The sequence below is a fragment of the Nothoprocta perdicaria genome, unplaced genomic scaffold (genome assembly GCF_003342845.1).
Source record: "Nothoprocta perdicaria isolate Ctin4 unplaced genomic scaffold, notPer1 scaffold_46, whole genome shotgun sequence".
NCBI classification, from domain to species: Eukaryota; Metazoa; Chordata; class Aves; order Tinamiformes; family Tinamidae; genus Nothoprocta; species Nothoprocta perdicaria.
In genome coordinates, this window is record NW_020455710.1 from 604,785 (window position 1) to 621,569 (window position 16,785).

General features: G+C 53.4%; 2 protein-coding genes across 2 annotated transcripts in view; both read right to left on the reverse strand.

The window, feature by feature from the left end:
* Positions 1 to 1,978: 1,978 nt before the first annotated feature.
* LOC112953731 (tripartite motif-containing protein 16-like protein) lies at positions 1,979 to 6,095 on the reverse strand. Its single transcript, XM_026046835.1, has 6 exons — positions 5,895 to 6,095; positions 5,647 to 5,742; positions 5,097 to 5,330; positions 3,761 to 3,923; positions 3,215 to 3,277; positions 1,979 to 2,517 (listed from the first exon to the last, which is right to left on the reverse strand). Exons 1-6 carry the CDS (start codon positions 6,093 to 6,095, stop codon positions 1,979 to 1,981), a joined length of 1,296 nt encoding a protein of 431 aa, XP_025902620.1.
* Positions 6,096 to 7,633: 1,538 nt separating this feature from the next.
* Positions 7,634 to 16,785, reverse strand: part of KCTD2 (potassium channel tetramerization domain containing 2) — a 10,166-nt gene continuing 1,014 nt past the window's right edge. The window contains exons 2-6 of the mRNA XM_026046836.1: positions 15,504 to 15,660; positions 14,786 to 14,877; positions 13,711 to 13,806; positions 11,082 to 11,207; positions 7,634 to 10,479 (exon numbers count right to left, since the gene is read on the reverse strand). Coding sequence (XP_025902621.1) covers positions 10,450 to 10,479; positions 11,082 to 11,207; positions 13,711 to 13,806; positions 14,786 to 14,877; positions 15,504 to 15,660 — 501 coding nt within the window. The 3' untranslated portion in view covers positions 7,634 to 10,449. The remainder of the gene's footprint in view (positions 10,480 to 11,081; positions 11,208 to 13,710; positions 13,807 to 14,785; positions 14,878 to 15,503; positions 15,661 to 16,785) is intronic.

Here is a 16,785-nt window from a genome sequence, read left to right on the forward strand (position 1 = left end):
CGCTTTGCCCCCAAAGCCGCTGCTTGGGGACGGGGGAGCCCGGGCTCCGCGTGGGCCCGCGCCGTACTCACGGGGCCGCTCCGTGTCGCAGGCCGCCGGGCGGAGCGGAGGCGCCGCGAGCCCGTGCCCACGCTGCCCGTCCCCGCGCTGCCTGTCCCCGCTGCAACGCGGCGGCCGCCCCGGGCTCTCCGGAGCCGGCGGCAGCGCTGCTGTGTGCGGAGCGCGGCGCCGCCTCGGCCCGCTCCCCCTTTGTCCCCTGCAGCCGGCAGGGAGAATGCAGCCAATTCGGGCGCTTGTCTCGCTGTGGTGAATTCACTGAATCCCTAAAACCTCTCCCTGGCAACGGCGGCCCTGGATGGCAGCGGCCGCGGGGCTGGCGACGCGGCGCTCGTGCAGCGCCTGCTCCCGGGGCTCTTGTGGCGCCGCGTGACAGGGGGAAGCCCCGGGGATGCGACGCTGTCATCGTGCACGAGGGAATCCAAACCCTGCGGCATCCCTGCCGTGCCTCAGTTTCCCGCAGCCAGGATGGCCACTGCACATGCGGCACAGTTTTTACCAGCCTCCCGACGTGTTTTTACCAGCCAGGCTGCCCGCAGCAGCTTGGCAGGGACCCGGTGCCCGCAGCCGGAGGCGAGCGGGCCAGACCGGGCAGGAAGGAGCCGCCACCGGAGACGCCCTGGGGCTGGGCTGACGCTGCCTGCGGCTGCTGCAAACAGAACCAGCAAGAGCGAAAGCGGTCGAGGAGGAAAGTGCTCCAGGACCGGCAGATGCCGGAGCAGGGAGCGAGCGGGCTCATGGGAGCAGGGGGTCACGGCCGCCTCGTGCTTTGGGCACGGATGTCGGCGGCTCCGCGGGCCGCTCCGGGGAGCAGAGCCGAGTGCTGCTGCGGGAGCTGCCGCCTGCACAGCGGTTTGGGGCTGCCGGGCAGCTCCCTTTGCCTTGTGCCCAAGACTGGCTCTGCTCCAGCAATGGGATTAGCAAGGACTTGTCTGATGGACTGAGGCGGGCAGAGGAAGAGGGTTTTGGCTTTTTTCTTTTTTTAATATTATTTTTAGTCAGGGAGACCAAACACTGCAGTAGTGGCACAATCGCATCCCTGAGACCAGGGTGGTGACAGGCTTGACCCACTCTAAACAACCAGCTTGGCCTCGGGGCCAGGACAACAGGGCTACCTCAAAGCACTGCTTTATCCTGAGGGTTTCCTAAGAACATCCCATAGCATCACCCCGCTGTCCTTCCCCCACAAAGGGAGCCAAGGTCCCAGAGCCTCTAATTGGGCCTAATTAGCCTGAGCAGCCCCATCTGGGGCTGCCGCCCACCTTGCCCCCATGCTGCATTTAAGCTCAGCTCCTCAGCTTGCTCCTTGCTCCAGACTGACCTGTCTCAGCCCAGTTCTGATACTGGTGCTATCCTACTGCTTTTCACTCTTTAATCACCATTAAAAGCAGGGACTGATTAGTGCTACCAGGTGAGAAATCCCCTGCTAGTGAATCATTGGACCAGCTGGATGCTGGTCAGGGAGCGCTGCTGCTTGGCATGGAGGTGGGAGACGTGGGCTCAGGAGGCAGCTGGCACGGGCCTGTACCGACAGCCTCCCTGGCATCGGAGGAGCCTGGCGAGATGCGTCTTGTCGGGCTCTCACCCAGGCACCACCTTCCTGGGGGAATGGCAGGTCCTTGTGTGTGTGTCACCCCACAGCTGCCTCCTCCTGCAGCTGCGGTGACGGGGCAGCCTGGAGAGCTCTGCTGTGCCCCGAGGGCTGCATGGGACCTGGGAGGCTCCTGGTGCAAAGGGGATGCTGCATGTGGGCAAAGGGAGGAGGGTGACGCTCTTTGAGACCATCTCTTTTGCAGAGAAGGGGTTGCCCTAGGCCATGAGCTGCCATCCCCCTGCCACGCCAGCCCCCAGCAATCGCACCCGCCGCCTCACACGCAGGACCTTTAATAGCGCCCAAAAAGGTGGCGGGGAAAACAAGCCTCTACTCGGGGTGTCGCTTCAAGGTGACGGAGCCGCCGCTGCTCACCATGAAGGCCGGGTACAGGGGCTCCGTGAAGGTGGCCAGGAAGCGGTAGATGAGGTTGGGCGTGTTGGTGATGCCGTAGAAAGTCAAGGAGCCGGCGGCGTAGTCGAGGAAGACGCCGATGGTGCGGTAGTAGCCGCCCTTGAGGGCGGTCTGGACGTTGTCGTGCCAGGCGGAGAGCTGCAGCGAGTCCCACTCGAGGCACCACGAGGCGCTGTTCCTGCCCATGAGGTAGAAGACGTGGCTCTTGCCCGCCTGGCGCTGGCGGCTGTACGTGGCGCCCAGGCAGAGCCACGAGTTGGACACCTCGGCCTCCCAGTAGTGGCGGCCCTCGCAGAGGCTCCGCGAACAGGCCACCTGGGGCCAGCAGCCGAAGCCCGGGCAGGAGGCGACGAAGGCGTCGAGCAGGATGCACACGTTGAGCGCCGAGCGCGTCTCCTGCAGCAGCAGCAGCTCCTCGCTGGCCGTGCTCGCGTCCCAGTTGAGCTCGCAGTAATCTGCCTCGCCAGAGGGACGCCTCGCTTAGACCCTCTCCTGCTCCCGGGTCCTATGGTGTTTTGTAACATCTACAACCCTCCTGCTGGCCCGCCTGGCGCTCCCCTGGGGCCCTTCTGCCTGGAGAAGGAGTCTCGCTGTGTGTCACCCCATGGCTGGTTGTTGCTGTAGGTGTAAATCCCCCTAGGTGTGTGGTGGCCCGTGATAGGTAAAATAGCCATGGTGTTTTGGGAGGCTTTGCACCCATTTGGGGAACCCACTAGCTCTGGGTGCCTGGTAGCACAGCAGGGCCCTCCTATCCCTCTACCCTTGGAGCTTGGGATGACAGAGCTCGGGACCCAGCTCCTCCCTGTCTGCAGCCATCGTGCCAGGAAGGCTGGAGGCTTTAAGGGTTCCTTTTTACATCTCCTCCTGTAAATAACTCCCCACTAAGGCTCAGCATCCTGTTTGGGGTGGGCAGGGAAGGACCTGTCAGGTACTGCAGATGTTCCCCTACAATCCATGGAATCTGGTTGTAGGGAGCCAGCCGGGCTCCAGGTTTCCAGCCAAGAGCAGAGGCTCTGGCTGTGCTGCTGGGCTGCTGCCCCTGCTGGGTCCTGCTCTGCCTCCTGTCCCGGGACGGTTCCTCCAAGCAGGGTGAAAGCAGGGCCCAGAACCCACAACAGGGCCGAGAAACCCCCCAAAGGTGCCAGCACCTACATTTTAGGAGGCTCTTCCTGTCTGTATCTGCAGGTACAACTTCGTTGTTCAGCATGGTGATCCCTGGAATAGATGAGGTGAGAGCTGTTCATCCTGCTAGGAAGCACAGTTCAGTGATGCTTAGGGCCTCTGGGTTGGAGGGAGACTCTGGGGACAGCAAAACTGACCACTAAGCTCTTGTTTTACAAGCATAAATTCATCATGGAGACTTTGATATGAACAAAATCCTGCTTACAAATCCCGTTCTCTCCACTTTGCATGCATTTCTTTGCATTTGAATTGGCAAAATGGAGAAAATAAAGGTTGGGACACTGGAAAATGGGGATATTTTTGCGGCATTGCAAAGATAAACATTTGTTGCACCAGAATCTCCAAGACATTCATGCAAGGTTCCCCAAGGCTTGGGAACAGGGGTGATCCTTGGAACAGTTCTTGCTTTCCTCACTTTTAGCTGCTACCATTTGAATTCATCAAGATTGTCGTGTTTTTCCTGCGGCTGCCACAGATGTGCTGCTCAGGCAAGAGCTAAAGGAGGAAGGCGCTCACCTCTCCCAACAATTTTGTTGACGAAGCAGAGACCAACTGCTGCCACCTGAGTCTTCAGCTCCCCGAGGCTCTGCTTGAGGCCCATGAAGCTCGAGGACTCCTCGCACTTGGGGCTGAGGACGGGCTTGCTGCAGGCTGCCATCTCCTTAGCTTTGGAGAATTCCTAGGAGTGACAGAGGCTTTTGCTAGTAGCCCTTACTGTAAGGCCAGGTACTGGTGCTCACCTCTGTCAGGCAGCCCACAGCCTGGTGGCAACGGCTTTAAGACCCCAAAAATATTGGGGCTGGGAGAAACCAGCTTGTTTCTCCACCCCTGCAGAGGATAGGGTGCGTAGGGGTTATTTGTCTGGATGAAAGTTGGAATAAACCTTCAGCAGCTGCCTCGGAGCCAGATCTAGGTGGAGGGACATGACTCCCTAGCTAAGGTCTCTGTTTCCCAAACAAGGTGTAAGCTGGACTGGAAACATCTACAGGCTTTTTGCCTGCAAATAGGTCGAGCCTGATGACTTTGCATGGGGCGCAAGTGGGGGGGTTGATGACTAACTGACCTTCATCTTTACGCCGAGTGCCTGGGGCAAAGCCTGTGTTGTGCAACACACGTTTACAGCTGTGCCCGGACCTCTGTGCTGCAGTGACAGTGTGGGAGGAGGGATGTGGTGGGGGATGAGGGATGCAGCTGTGGCTTTCCCTCTTGCTCCAGAGCCCATCCGAGAAGCAGGACCCAGGTGGTTCGCGGGCTCTGCTAAAGCCTCCTGCCTCTTTCACGGCAGGTCGGTGTGTGTGTCCGCAGACGCGAGCAGGCAGGTCAGGAGAGCAAACGCGTGGCTGTGCTCCGGGCAAAACTGGCCCGTGCGGGAAGTGGCCCTGGCTCGCAGTGACTGAGGTGGGTGTGTGGCGGTGGCGAGCGAGGGGGCTGCAGCCCCCTTTGCTGCTGCACTGTGCAGCCCCTTTGTAATGCAGGAGAAGGCAGGAAAAAAAGAGAATTCTCAAGTCCTGCCAGGCATGGATGCGTGTGCTACTTGTTGACATTGCCCCGTGGATATTGGGAAACCACAGAATCCTTAAGGTTGGAAGGGACCTCCAGAGGTCATCTAGTCCAACCCCCTGCACACACAGGGTCACCTAGAGCACGTGGCACAGGGCTGTGTCCAAGTGGGGTTGGAAGATCTCCAGAGAAGGAGACTCCACAACCCCTCTGGGCAGCCTGTTCCAGGGCTCCGTCACCCTCCTCAGCAACGTTTCCCCCGCTTGGCTTCCTGCTGGCAAAGCCCCGTGGCGTCTGGAGAGATGTGTCCGGAAGCGGTTGTGTGCCCGGCACGTGCTGTCGCCCGCCTCACCTGCCCGAGCTGCTCCTCGCTGGCGTCCTCGAGGAGCTCCGTGAGCCACGTGTCCTGCTTGCGCAGCTGCTCCAGCTTCTCCTGCCGCTCCTGGATGGAGTCGCCCAGGCAGAGCAGGGCGGCGTGCTCCTCTTGGTCCAGGAAGCCCAGCAAGTTCCTGTGGAGCTGCCTGAGCTCCTGCAGGATCTCGGCGAAGCCCCGGTTCACCTCCTCTCGCGCCTGCTCTACCACTTTCTGGGAGAGGGAGACACAGGCTGGGAGCACCAGATCTCCCCCTGCAATGGTCCCTCTCAGCTGCTTTCTCCAAAAATGGGCCCTCTGGGCTAATCCTGGATCATTTGCTGTTAATTACAGGAGTCTTGGGTGTCTATAACACACAGCTGCCAGAAGAGCAGCGGTTCTATCCTGGAGGCACCAAATCCATACCCGTTTAGCAGGTCCTTCATATGCTGGATGAGGTGTCACTTGAAAAAGCTCTTAGATAGCCCCTGCCAGCAAGGCTGGCTCTGGCAGGGTGGACTTGTGTGTGGCGCAGAAGCGGGGACCTTACCGTGAGGTGGATCACCCTCGCTTTGTGCTTGAGGCTGTCAGAGGCCACCATCAGGATCTGGTTCTCCAGGTTGGTTTGTGCTTGCTTGATCTCTGCCTAGAAAAGACGCCCCACGGTGTGGTTGGGTGGCAGAGCAGGTGCCGCTCGCTGGGCCCGCGGAGCAGTGCCGGGTGCCCAGGGCGCAGCACCGGTGACGCGGTGACGGACCGCTCTGTGCGGAGTTCCCCGGGGAGCCGGCTCCCGCTCACCAGCTGCTTGGATCGCTCTGTGGGGCGGCCGCTGGGCTTCTGCGCCCCACGGCCCCGCGCGCGGCTGTCCCAGCCCTGCGCCGCCGGTTCCTCGGAGCACGCCGGGGATTCCCAGTCTCCGAGGAGCTCCTCCAGCCAGCGGTTGCCGAGGGCAGTGTCCGAGCGTTGGAGCTGGATGCGGTCCCGGCACAGGTGCCCCATGCACCGCAGGCAGCATCGCGGTGCCCTCTCCTGCCGGGAGGAGCTCGGGTAAGAGGACAGCGCTGCGTCCCCACCGAGGGGACCTGTGTCCTGCGCCGGGGCCCCTCCTTGGCGAACGGGGCTGCCTCTCCTCCTGGGCTGATGCTCTGGCGGAGCTGAGGCTGGGAAGCGCCGGGGGGCACCTACCTGCTCCATGAGGCTGCCCATGGCAGCGAGCGCCGCCGGGTCGTGCGGGGGAGGCTCTGGGGGCAGCGCCCGCCCCGGTTCCGCAGCGCGCCGGCCGGCGACATCACAGCGCGGCCCGTTGTGATGCCACGCGGCTCCACGGGTGCCATGCGGCTCCGCGTGCTCCGGGCCGCTGCCCTGGCCGCCTCCTTCCACCAGAGCCTTCCGCTGCGCCCTGCTCTGCCCTGTTCCCCTTTCTCCCTTTTCCTTTTCCCCAGACCCAAACCAGCCTGCAACTGGGAACCACCCGAGCTCCAGTCTCTCTTCCTTCCTCCCTGCTGCTGGAAACCGGGAAGGACCTGAAACCCCAGCTAATGCCCAGCTTTTGGAAGACTCAAGAAGGGGGAAGGCAGCAGCGCTCTGGGCAGAAGCAAGAGAGCAGTATTGAAAACACCCGCCAAGGTCTGAGCCAAGTCCTCGTGTCCAGGACAAACCTTCAGGTAAGGTGCACTGCGTTTTCCCGTGTTTTGCTTTTATCTTGGCACTAGCAAAATTATTTTACCTTCAGCCTCATGGGGGGCCTCGTGGTTGCATTTGGAAATGGGGCCTGGTAAACCCATGTTGTTTAGGTTTTCTTGTGTTGTAGAAAGTCAGGTTCAAGCAGGACTCCAGAATCCAATAATGTTCTCCTCCTTGCAAGTCTGTTAGTCTTAGAGGTACCTAATTTCTAGGTTTCCTCCCTTGTTACACAGGGTTTGTGTGCTAAGGTAGCAAGTGCCTATGAGAAAAGCAGCAGGATGCAGACTCGGTTCAAACTTTGAACCTATTTCAGAATCTTTATTGAAAAAAAAATTAATCACAGCATCTCAACTGTTATTCAAATACATTTAATAAACAAAGAGAACCAGTAGCAAAGGGCACTGACACGTGACAAACTGTACAAAACCTCCGGGTTCGCAGGCAAACCTGAGGGGAGGAGCCCAGGGCCCAGCCGCAGGTCGGGCAGCGGCTCCGTCCCGGCGCCCTGCAGCTCTGACCATGCCCCCCTTTGCCTCAGCCCACTCAGTCACCCCTGAGAAGATCGATATTTTTTTTCTTTTTTTTTTTTTTTTTAATGTGCAGAAACAAAGACACTTTTAAGAGGTTATTTCCAGTCTCACTGTAATGGAACAATTTTGGCCACTGGGAAACAAACAAAACCCATGCTCTCCATTCCCAAGACTAATGCTTTAAGGAGAAGCTTTCCATGAGATGCAAGTGCCCTTAGGAATCCAGCTCATCTCCTACGCCTGTTCATCCACCCTACTTGCCAAAACACGCTACCTTCTTTGGAGTGAACGGGACAAATTTTACCTTAGCTCATTTTTAGTCTGACAGAGTTGTGACTGAGTGAAAGGCAATGGAAGGAAAAGCCCTGTCTTGAGCACAGAAAAGATGCAACCGGGGCATAATGCTGAGATCAGCCCACGGTCTGAGGGTAAAGGTGACCTAGCGCAGTCGGGAAAGAGGGAGATCCCTTTGCTGGGAACATACCTGCTCTGGACGCCTTCATGCCTGGTCCTAAATGTCACACAAGAGCTTGTGAATGGCCAGTAACTGTCAGATCAGTTTTTTAACTTGTTCTGTTGAATTGAAAGACTCAGTAATTGAACCCAAGGAGACTTAAGTCCCTAAGCATGACCTTAGTGCAGAGAGCAGCGTGGAGGGGAAAATCGAGATGCAAGTTGAGCAGCCTTTCTTGTGCATGTGAGCTTAAAAATAGCTGTTCCACTCTACTGCTAATGCTCTCTGGGGCAAAGGGAGGGTGATGGTATCGCCCTTAGGCCCGGCGATGGGATGTGGGGGTGAAAAGCTGCAAGGCGTCACTCCATCCGCTCGAGCTGTCCTGAACTGACCGGCTCTGTCTAGGTGACCCCAGTGCCACGAGCTCTGCGGTTGGAGCAGCAAGATGCCTGGCTGCCCTCGATGTGACCAACAGCGCAACCTGGCCCCGCTGCCTTCAGGTTGGTATCTCAACCGCAAACTCTCCTTCTCCGAGGAAGGGAGAGAAGCGATGGGTGAATGTGTTAGCGGGCTTTTAGAGGCTGCTAACTTGCATACGTGCACATACTCATCAGCTGTGAGCACAGAGCGACAGCGACCGAGGCTACAAGGTACCGACAGAGGAGACACATCTATACACATCACAGTGTTACTCAGCCCAGCCACAGCTCTAATCACAGCAAAACCATCTCACCGCGTTATGAACAGGACAGATGGAGGAAGGTGCTGGGCTGGGTTCTGCGGCGGGGCAGCAAGCGAGCGGCGCTCCAGCAGCCTCTGCCCGACACGGGGGCGACGCAGGGGTGCCTGGCACAGCGGGCAGGACCGGCACCACTAACCCACCTCCCCTCCTGAGGAACGAGGCCGAGCCTCCGCTGGGGACGTCGGCAAAGCGGTGGGGAAATGCAGGCAAGAGCTCGTCCAGGAGGACCGAGAAGAGGCAGCGCTCGTTTGCTGAACCCCTTGTTGGTACTTGGTAACTGTCTGCTGCCCCGCGGCCCGGCCAGCGAGGAAGAGAGCAGACGGGAAACCTGCTTATTTCTCTCTCGCACCTTTCAGGAGACCACAAGCAGCTGAATTCCTTCAGAAGGGAGCCAAACTCCTCAGTCCGGGGGAGGAATTTTCTGGTGTTTTATTAGGACACAACTGCTCTGACCCTGTCAATGTCTCTGAATTGCAGCATCTCTGAAGCTTGGTGGTTAATGTCAGTTTGGGACTTGACTCAAAAGACCCAAGTGCCGGGACACTCGCGCTACAAAGAACAAAGCCAGGATGAAAGGGGACAAAACATGCAGCAAATTCCTAAAAAATTCCATTTACCAGACTAGGAGGGACATGCCCCTGGTTAGGGATGGCACAGCTTAACAGAGGGGACCAGTGACTGCAGTTTGGCTAAGATAAGAATTCAAGAGAGGCACAAACAAACATTTTGCACATCCATCCAAGGCATTCCGAAAAAAAAAGGAAAAAAAAGTCACAGAAGTTGACACGTCACTTTGGACAAGAAACATTACAACAGTTTGGCAACTTTTCACCAATTCCCCCCTCCCCCAGCTCAGTGAAGCCCCTCTGTACTTTGAGGTGAACTCTTAAAAGGGGGGGACAGGAGGGGGCTGCAGAGAAATCACTGCGTGTAAATAGGGGGATCTCCTCTGCAAAGAATCATCTGGGCTGAAGCAAACCTACCTGCTTGCTCCAGTACAAAAGAAATCCTGCCTGAGGTCCTCCCGTGAGGAGGAAGGAGACAGAGCCCACGCCACTGCAGACAAACAAGGCAAAGCTGAACTTGGCAGCAACAAGTCCCTAACCTTGTCACTTTGCACCAGGCTGAGATACGGCCGTGGCAAGACAGCAGAGGGGGAAAGGTGTCGCCCCTCTGCAACTGAGAAGTGAGGACAGAACTTCTCTCCAGCCACGTGGGATGAACACAGGTCTCTCACTTATGCATGAGGAGGGATGGGCTTTGGGAAACGCCAGGAGCCCATCTGTAATAGTGTTAACAGCAGGACCTGCGTTAGACAGACATACAACTTCCCCTCCCTTGGTGGTATCTAAACTCAGCTCTTAGGAACTGGACAAGGAACAAATACAAAGCAAGAATGGGAAAAAAAAAAAAGTTTGTAGGTTTTCTCCAAGTGGTTTTGTTCCTCCTTTTAAAGCCTTGTTCTGATTTGTGGGGGCTGGCTGAGCAGGAAGGGGAGCACTGCAAGGTGCTTGCACCTTTCTGGGGTTGGACTGAGGTGCAAACAGCAGCACAGCTCCCACCCAGCTCCTCTTTCCACCTATGCCAGCCTGGGGAAGGTAGGACTGACTACAGGGGTTGTGGACCTGAGCAGCCACTGCAAAGGCTCCGACTGGGAATCCGGCCCAGCCATTGTTGGAAAAAATTCAATACAGCGCTGGCCAAGAAAACAAATACTTCGGGAAAGGACTATCCAGCTGGAAAAGTCTTTTCCTTCCTTGGTTTCCGGTGGAAGAGGGAAGCCTTTGGTTACGACCAGAATTATTTGCCGTTGGCAGGACAGGCTCGGCTTTGCTTTGCGTTAGCTTGGTTAGTGCACGAGGGCAAGGTGGGACTGCGGAGAGGTGCTCGGCCCAGCTAGGCTGCCCTTTTGACATCTGGGAGTGGAAACAGCGGATGCTTGGATTACATCCGGGATCCTCGCTCCTGAAGAATCTGAAACAGAGAGCCACTGTAAATAATTTGGATGAGTTTGGATGCAAAAGTTCATGTTGAGAATCTTTTTATTTTGCGGGAAGGAAAAAAGGGATTAAGGAGGAGAAAGTCACTGGGGTTTATGTTGCCAAAATGAATGACAGGTTGGTTAAAGCCCCTTGTCTAGAAATACTGGTTCTTGTCTGCAAGGAGTTAAAAATTCCTCTTTTGTGGCCAGTCTGGGGAAAAGAGCTGGTTGAAGGAAGGTCGCTCCCTGTAGCACTATCAATTAGTGCAACCAGGGACAGCAAGGACCCCAGCTATACTGCCCTTCACTTACCTTGTACCTCTTTGTCTTAATCTGAAGTTTATACAGAGCCTTCCCTACAAATGGACCTTGAGGAACCCTATGAGTTTCCTCTCCTAGTTTTGTCCTACAGTAAAACAGGAAATCTCTTAAGAGGAGAAAGTCACGCAAAAATAGGAAATAGGAGTTTCCTATGCAATTTGCTGCTGCAAACTATGGCTCTGCTAGCATAGGAAGGGTGGGGTAGGTATTTATTTTTTTAATTATCTTTTTGCATAGGTGAATTGAAGTCAATATACTCAAGCAGGTTTCTTACCTTTGCCTTCTCACTGGGTTCTATGACAATACCATTGGTAGAGTTATTGAGCTCCCTGGACACAACACAGAGGAATTCTGCCTGGTCTTCATTCCCATAGTTATAGGAAGATCCAATGCTGATCAGCTGTGACAGGAGAGAGCCAAGGTAAGGAGGATTATATCAATAGATTTGGGGTTTTTTTTGCTTTTTTCTTACACTTGCTTTGTGAGATGTGGTTTTCTGGTGAGACCTATTCTGATCTGAAGTGTCAAGAGGCCAAATATCTCTTGGGTGTTCAGCTGTGTTACAGGCTTTCTGGTGTGTGTTTGTAAGGCAGAGACCAGACAAGCTCCAGGGCCCTCTAGTGGCATCAGGAGCCCCAGGAGGAAATTCCAGCCTGAAAAAGCAGCTGAAAACAAAGCGTTTTCCAGTTACCGAGGGCAGAAAAAGGGAACACACACAGTTTTGCAATATATAAAACACAACTAATTTATACAAGGACAAAGCCACACTGCCTCTGTGGTTTGCAAAGTAATTATGCCTATGTTGAACTCAGCTCTGAACTTGCCTTCTGATACTGTATAAAAGCTGGAGAGAATTCTTTATTGCAGACAGATGTTAGATTAACTACGGGACATGTGGCAAACTGGCTCCATTTTTCATGTAGACACTGTCAAGATGGAGTTTGATATTTGTACAAATGGAATTATGTTACATTACTGTTGTGATGAGGAGTCTGGCCTAGACCCAAGAAACCCCATCTGTCCCATATTTATCGTTATTACATTAAAAGGACATCCTGGAGAGCAGAGCTAATTTGTCACTTGCAACTCAGTTCTGCTTTCCAAGCAGCAAATCTAACTAATCTGAAGGAAGTCACGTGAACCTTATCAACTGCATATATTTAGGGAACTTTAATAGGCAGCATGCACCCCACTGTCCAGGTCCTAATGGATTTTAAAGGGCGCAGCTTTTATTTCTATACAAGACAGATGTCTCAGACTGTCTACATTCCTGCTAGACAGATGATAATCTGTACGGTCACACTGCAGCTGCAGGAAGGCTGGGGGCTGCCACGCTGACCTCTACTACTGCTAATAGTTTGTGATGTTTGTGCTAAGGGCAAAAGACAGGCTCAGGATGGGAACAATATTTTTTTCCTCCTTTGAATGCCTGAAACATTTCAATGCTGCACTTCACGCCACAATTTACAGAACAAACACAAAGCATCTTTTGACGAAAACAGCAGCATTTTCAGCCTGTTAGAGTGAAATGTAAGAACAGAGGAGAATGGATTTCCTTTTGAGATGCCAAATTTCTATTCTCTCTTTTGCAGGACTCTGTTACTACACGGAATCTCAAAGGCTACATATTCCTCTGAGGACTTGCTGCTGACAGAGGTAATGAAGCTGCAACAGTGTTTACTGCTCTGGCTTTTCTACAGGTTTCTGAACCATTGTCTTTTTAATTCTGTGATGTGACTGGATCCAGAGAGAGCTTGCTAAGGGAATCTCCATGCTGTTGAATCATTGGTGCCCAGGCTAAGATTTAGCTACAGGCTTTTGTCCCTGTTATGGCATGTTATCATGCTACATAATGCATGTTAGCTTGCAAATTCACTTGACTTTTGGGAGGAGCTGAAGTCATGCTAAGTTGAACATCTGGAGAAGGGTGGACTTGGTGCCTTTTGGAGTAATTGGGCTAAATGGACTTTGCTTTTGGCTGCTGTCAAAGGCAGCACCTCTCATGCAAACTTTTGAGAAACAAAATTGCATGTTGGTAAACAGCCTCACCATGAAGCAGCTAGAGGTTCTCAGTCACCCAAAGGTTTCAGTAGCTGCCTCAGGGACAAGAGTTTTTTGTTCTCTCCCCACTAGGCAATAGGAGTTTTCAGGCATAACAGAACAGAGCTGCAGTTCAAAAGTGACAGAAGTGAAGAATCGGTGCTGTTGCTAATCCTATGAATTATTTCATGTCAGCACAATTCCCACAGAATCCACTTTTCAGGAAGCTGGACTCGCTGGGAAGATGGCAGAGCTGTAATCCACAGAGCCTGTCTTGATGCTTCTTAATACAGCACCAACACATGAGCCAGCTGGTTTCTAGTTCTCTGTCCTCCTAAATAAGAGGACTGTGTCTGATTCCAGAAATCAAGTCTGGAACTAATGCCACATGCAACTTCACCGACAGCTAGCCCCGAAACTGGCAGCATTACAAAGGCAGCTGCAGGAAGGGTATTTCTCATGTCACTCAACACCTCTTTAGCAGACACAGGAGTCTTGCCTTTGAGCTCTGCGAAAACTCATGCTGTGTTTCTTCCTGGTTCCCTTAATTCTCTTGGATAAAATGGTTGCACTTGGGCCTGGAGCATGTGAGGAAACGGGGGAAAAGGGCAGAACTACCCTGGGGCTTGACAAGGATACAAGAAGTCATTGGAGACTTTCAAGAGAATGAAATATCTCCTGAAGGGGTTCAAGTGACCCCTGTGTTTCCCGGTCAGTTTTTCCACATAAATGGACTGCTGTTCAATTCAGGCTCCATTCAGAAAAGAGCAGCATGAAACAAAGGAGCAATCTTGGCTCATTCCATAAGCTGCTTTTGCAGGGATTCTGCTGAGGGTCAGAAACAAGCTCTTTGGTAAAGGTACCTGTTCAAACTTCCACCCATCAGACATAGTGGACACCATCTGTGTGAGCTCTTCCTCTTGGCACTGCAGGACTCGGTACACATGCTTCACAGGTCCCTAAGGCAAGCAGAGTAAAAATAACCAGGAATTTAATGTTTTTTAAATTTAATATCAAAATAGGAAATTAATTAGCCTCTGGTAAGGTCTTCTGTTCTATTTTGTCAGTATTTTAGAAATCTGAGTGTTGCAGAATTTGAGGTTTCATTCCTTCCAAGCATCCAACTGATTCTAAAACAGGTACCTAAGCTGGGTACCCATCTCTCAAAAGCTTCTAGAAACTTGAGTGCCACTGAAACCAAAACCCCTTTGGCTTTCAAAGCTATTTAGTGTTTTTGTTTTGATGTTTCTCTTCTGTAATCCCCACTACTGTGCTTTTCTTAATAGCTGCGTAGCAGCAGTAGGGAAAAGTTGCACAGTGACACCGAAGAGAGGAAAAGTGTCTGTAGAAGGAAAAATTATATCTAATCATAATAGAAAAACTGAACAAAACATGCTGCAAACTACAGTTATTTCCTCACTACAGGCTTGGCTCTAGGGAGACAGCTAGGATATAGGACCTGCCAAAACAAGGTAGATCTTACACAGGAGGAATTGGCAGTGCTTAGGAATGTCCCTGATGCTCCAGCACTGCCCACTTCCCTGTCAACCACAAAGCAAATAAAAAGCCCTGTGAGGAAACTTGTCTGAGTAGGAATGACCCACCCACAATATCTCACCTCTGCCCCACTGAGCTGTTGGCTCTGTACCTTCCAAAGCAGCAAGTTTCATGTATTTTTAATTCAAATTATCCATCTTTGTTCCCTGGGTCCTTTCACTGAACTATTCATTACCCTTTCCTCTATGGCCTGTGCTTATAAAACCTGTGGATGTTCTTTCTTAGCTGTGTCTTGCATCCACTTAGAAAGTGGCAATCCCCAATGTTTTAAAACTCAGCTGAAGAACTGCTACTAAAAGTAAATGCCTCCTACAGCAGTGCTGGTCCCTCCACTCTACTGCTGGGAGTGAACGAGTTCGTAGCTCAATTTATGTGCATTACTTGAGAGGTTCTGTTCTCGTTATCCCGTATCCGTTCCTTCACCAGCCGCACAAGGGAGGCGATATTGTAAAACTCGGCTTCTTCCAGTACCCCTGAGAAAGGAACCAAAAAGAGACAGGGCAGAAGGAAGACTTTAGTGCAGGAGGAAGATTTTAGTGCAGGGATACACCTGCTCCTGACACTGTCTGGCACAGAGGGGGAACAGTGCCTGGATCCCGAATGAGCTGTGGCACTATCTCATTCCTCTGGGCTTAGAGAAAGGGACCTGTATCCAATGAGCTGTCACTTGCTGCTGTGACAGGGGGTGTCCATGGGGCTATCCCAAACTTTGTGGTACAATCTCTGCGTTGTTCTCTCAGCCCCACTCAGGGGAAAGTCACCAAAGCCTCTTGCTATGGAGCACCACAGCCTGGGGAGGGGGGAAGAGATGGTTCCAGCAGCGTTTTTACCACCATTTGAACAGCAGCATTGGCTTGTGTGACAAGCTGGAGGCCTCGGCTTCCAGGACGGTGCAGAATCTAGTGATTTAGTCCCCGTTAGCAGGCATCTTTCTGGGAATCTACCCTTAAACAGCCCTGCTCACAAGCGTGGCTCACTCACGCAGCTGCACGGTGCCACAGCAGGAGCCCACGGGCTCCAATGAGTGTCTGATAACGCCCTTCACTTGCCCTCTCCAACAGCACCTGCAGCTCTCCCACTGTGCTTTGTTTTCCCTTACCTTCTTCTGCAAGCTCCTTGTTGATGATAAGTTTCCCATGTCGGAGGTAGTTCAGTATCGGACCAAAATACGTGGGATCTCTATCGATGAGATAAGCTCCTGTCTCATCCTGGTTGGGAAGGAGCGGCAGAAAACAAGTTGAAAATGGTAAGTTTCTCTGTCAGAACCTGAACTACTTTTGCCTGTAAAGCCAAAAGAAAAAAAGGGGTGCCGGGGGCACCACACTCGAATCAATCTTCTTTTTAACTCCCGCTAACTGTTCACTAAACTGCTAATGTTGCAGCTCACTAACGAGCAGATGTCTCAAACTGAACACGTGCAGAAACAAGGCCGCTGTATTTAGAGAAAAGCAGGGCCAGCAGCTCCTCACTGCAGTAACAGACTGCAAAAACCAGCAGGCTTGTCCTGGCTGTATTTGTTCTCTAAGCCAGTTGAATTAGAAGGAGACTCTGAAGAAGTAAAGAAAAACTTAAAATCTTGTCATAAAAAATAGAAGTATTTGCATCTCCTTAGGATGGAATTTGGGTTTCCAGTCCAGGCCAACAGCTCGGACAGTTAAAGCACCCCTGTATTTTTCTGCTGCTGAAAACGCCCATTGCAACACGGAGCCCACAGCAGCTCCGACAGGCCTGCGTGCACCCGGGATAGCCACCAAACTACCAACAGCTCGTACCCAAAGGCAGCCCTTGAACCAGCTCTGAGGAGCTGACGGGCTCCGCACGGAAGGCTTTCACACCACGTCCTTATTTTTGAAGCCAGAGCAATCTGCTCGTAACGATCCTGCAGGGACTTCTGGAACGTCACCTCTATTCACCAGCAACAACCACAACAACAACGTGTTGTTATTTTGACCGCGAGCAGGGTTTAACTTCTCATTAGACTCTTATCTGGGCGGGAGAGCCTTGCACAACTCCCCGTTGTTGACAAGTCTGTGTACAAGGGACGTGCAAAACGCTGCACCGCGGCTCGCACGGAAGAGCCGGGATTACAGGGATAAACTAGGGAGGCGGCCAGATCCCGACGATAAGTTACAGCAGCATCAAAACTGTCACCCAAAGCAGGGAGCGCTGCCTTTGGGGAGGGAATTAATCGGGATGTAAAGCAGAGGGGCGAGCTGTCGCTCGGCTCCACGGGACAGCTGTTTCCGCGCTGCGCGGTGGGAAATCCTCGGAATTCCTGTTTCCAGCAGAGCTCCTCCGGCTCCGCTGCCAGCCGCAGCGGGAAGGCGCCGCTCTGCCGGGCGCGGGCGGCCGCGGGTCGAGCGCTGCCCGGGGCGGCGGCG

Coding starts and splice junctions, on each gene's coding strand:
- LOC112953731 (XM_026046835.1), bottom strand. CDS start 6,095: ATGGGGCACCTGTGCCGGGACCGCATCCAGCTCCAACGCTCGGACACT. Junction 5,743..5,894: donor CAGAGCGATCCAAGCAGCTG/GTGAGCGGGAGC, acceptor CGTCTTTTCTAG/GCAGAGATCAAGCAAGCACA. Junction 3,278..3,760: donor CAACAAAATTGTTGGGAGAG/GTGAGCGCCTTC, acceptor CATCTATTCCAG/GGATCACCATGCTGAACAAC.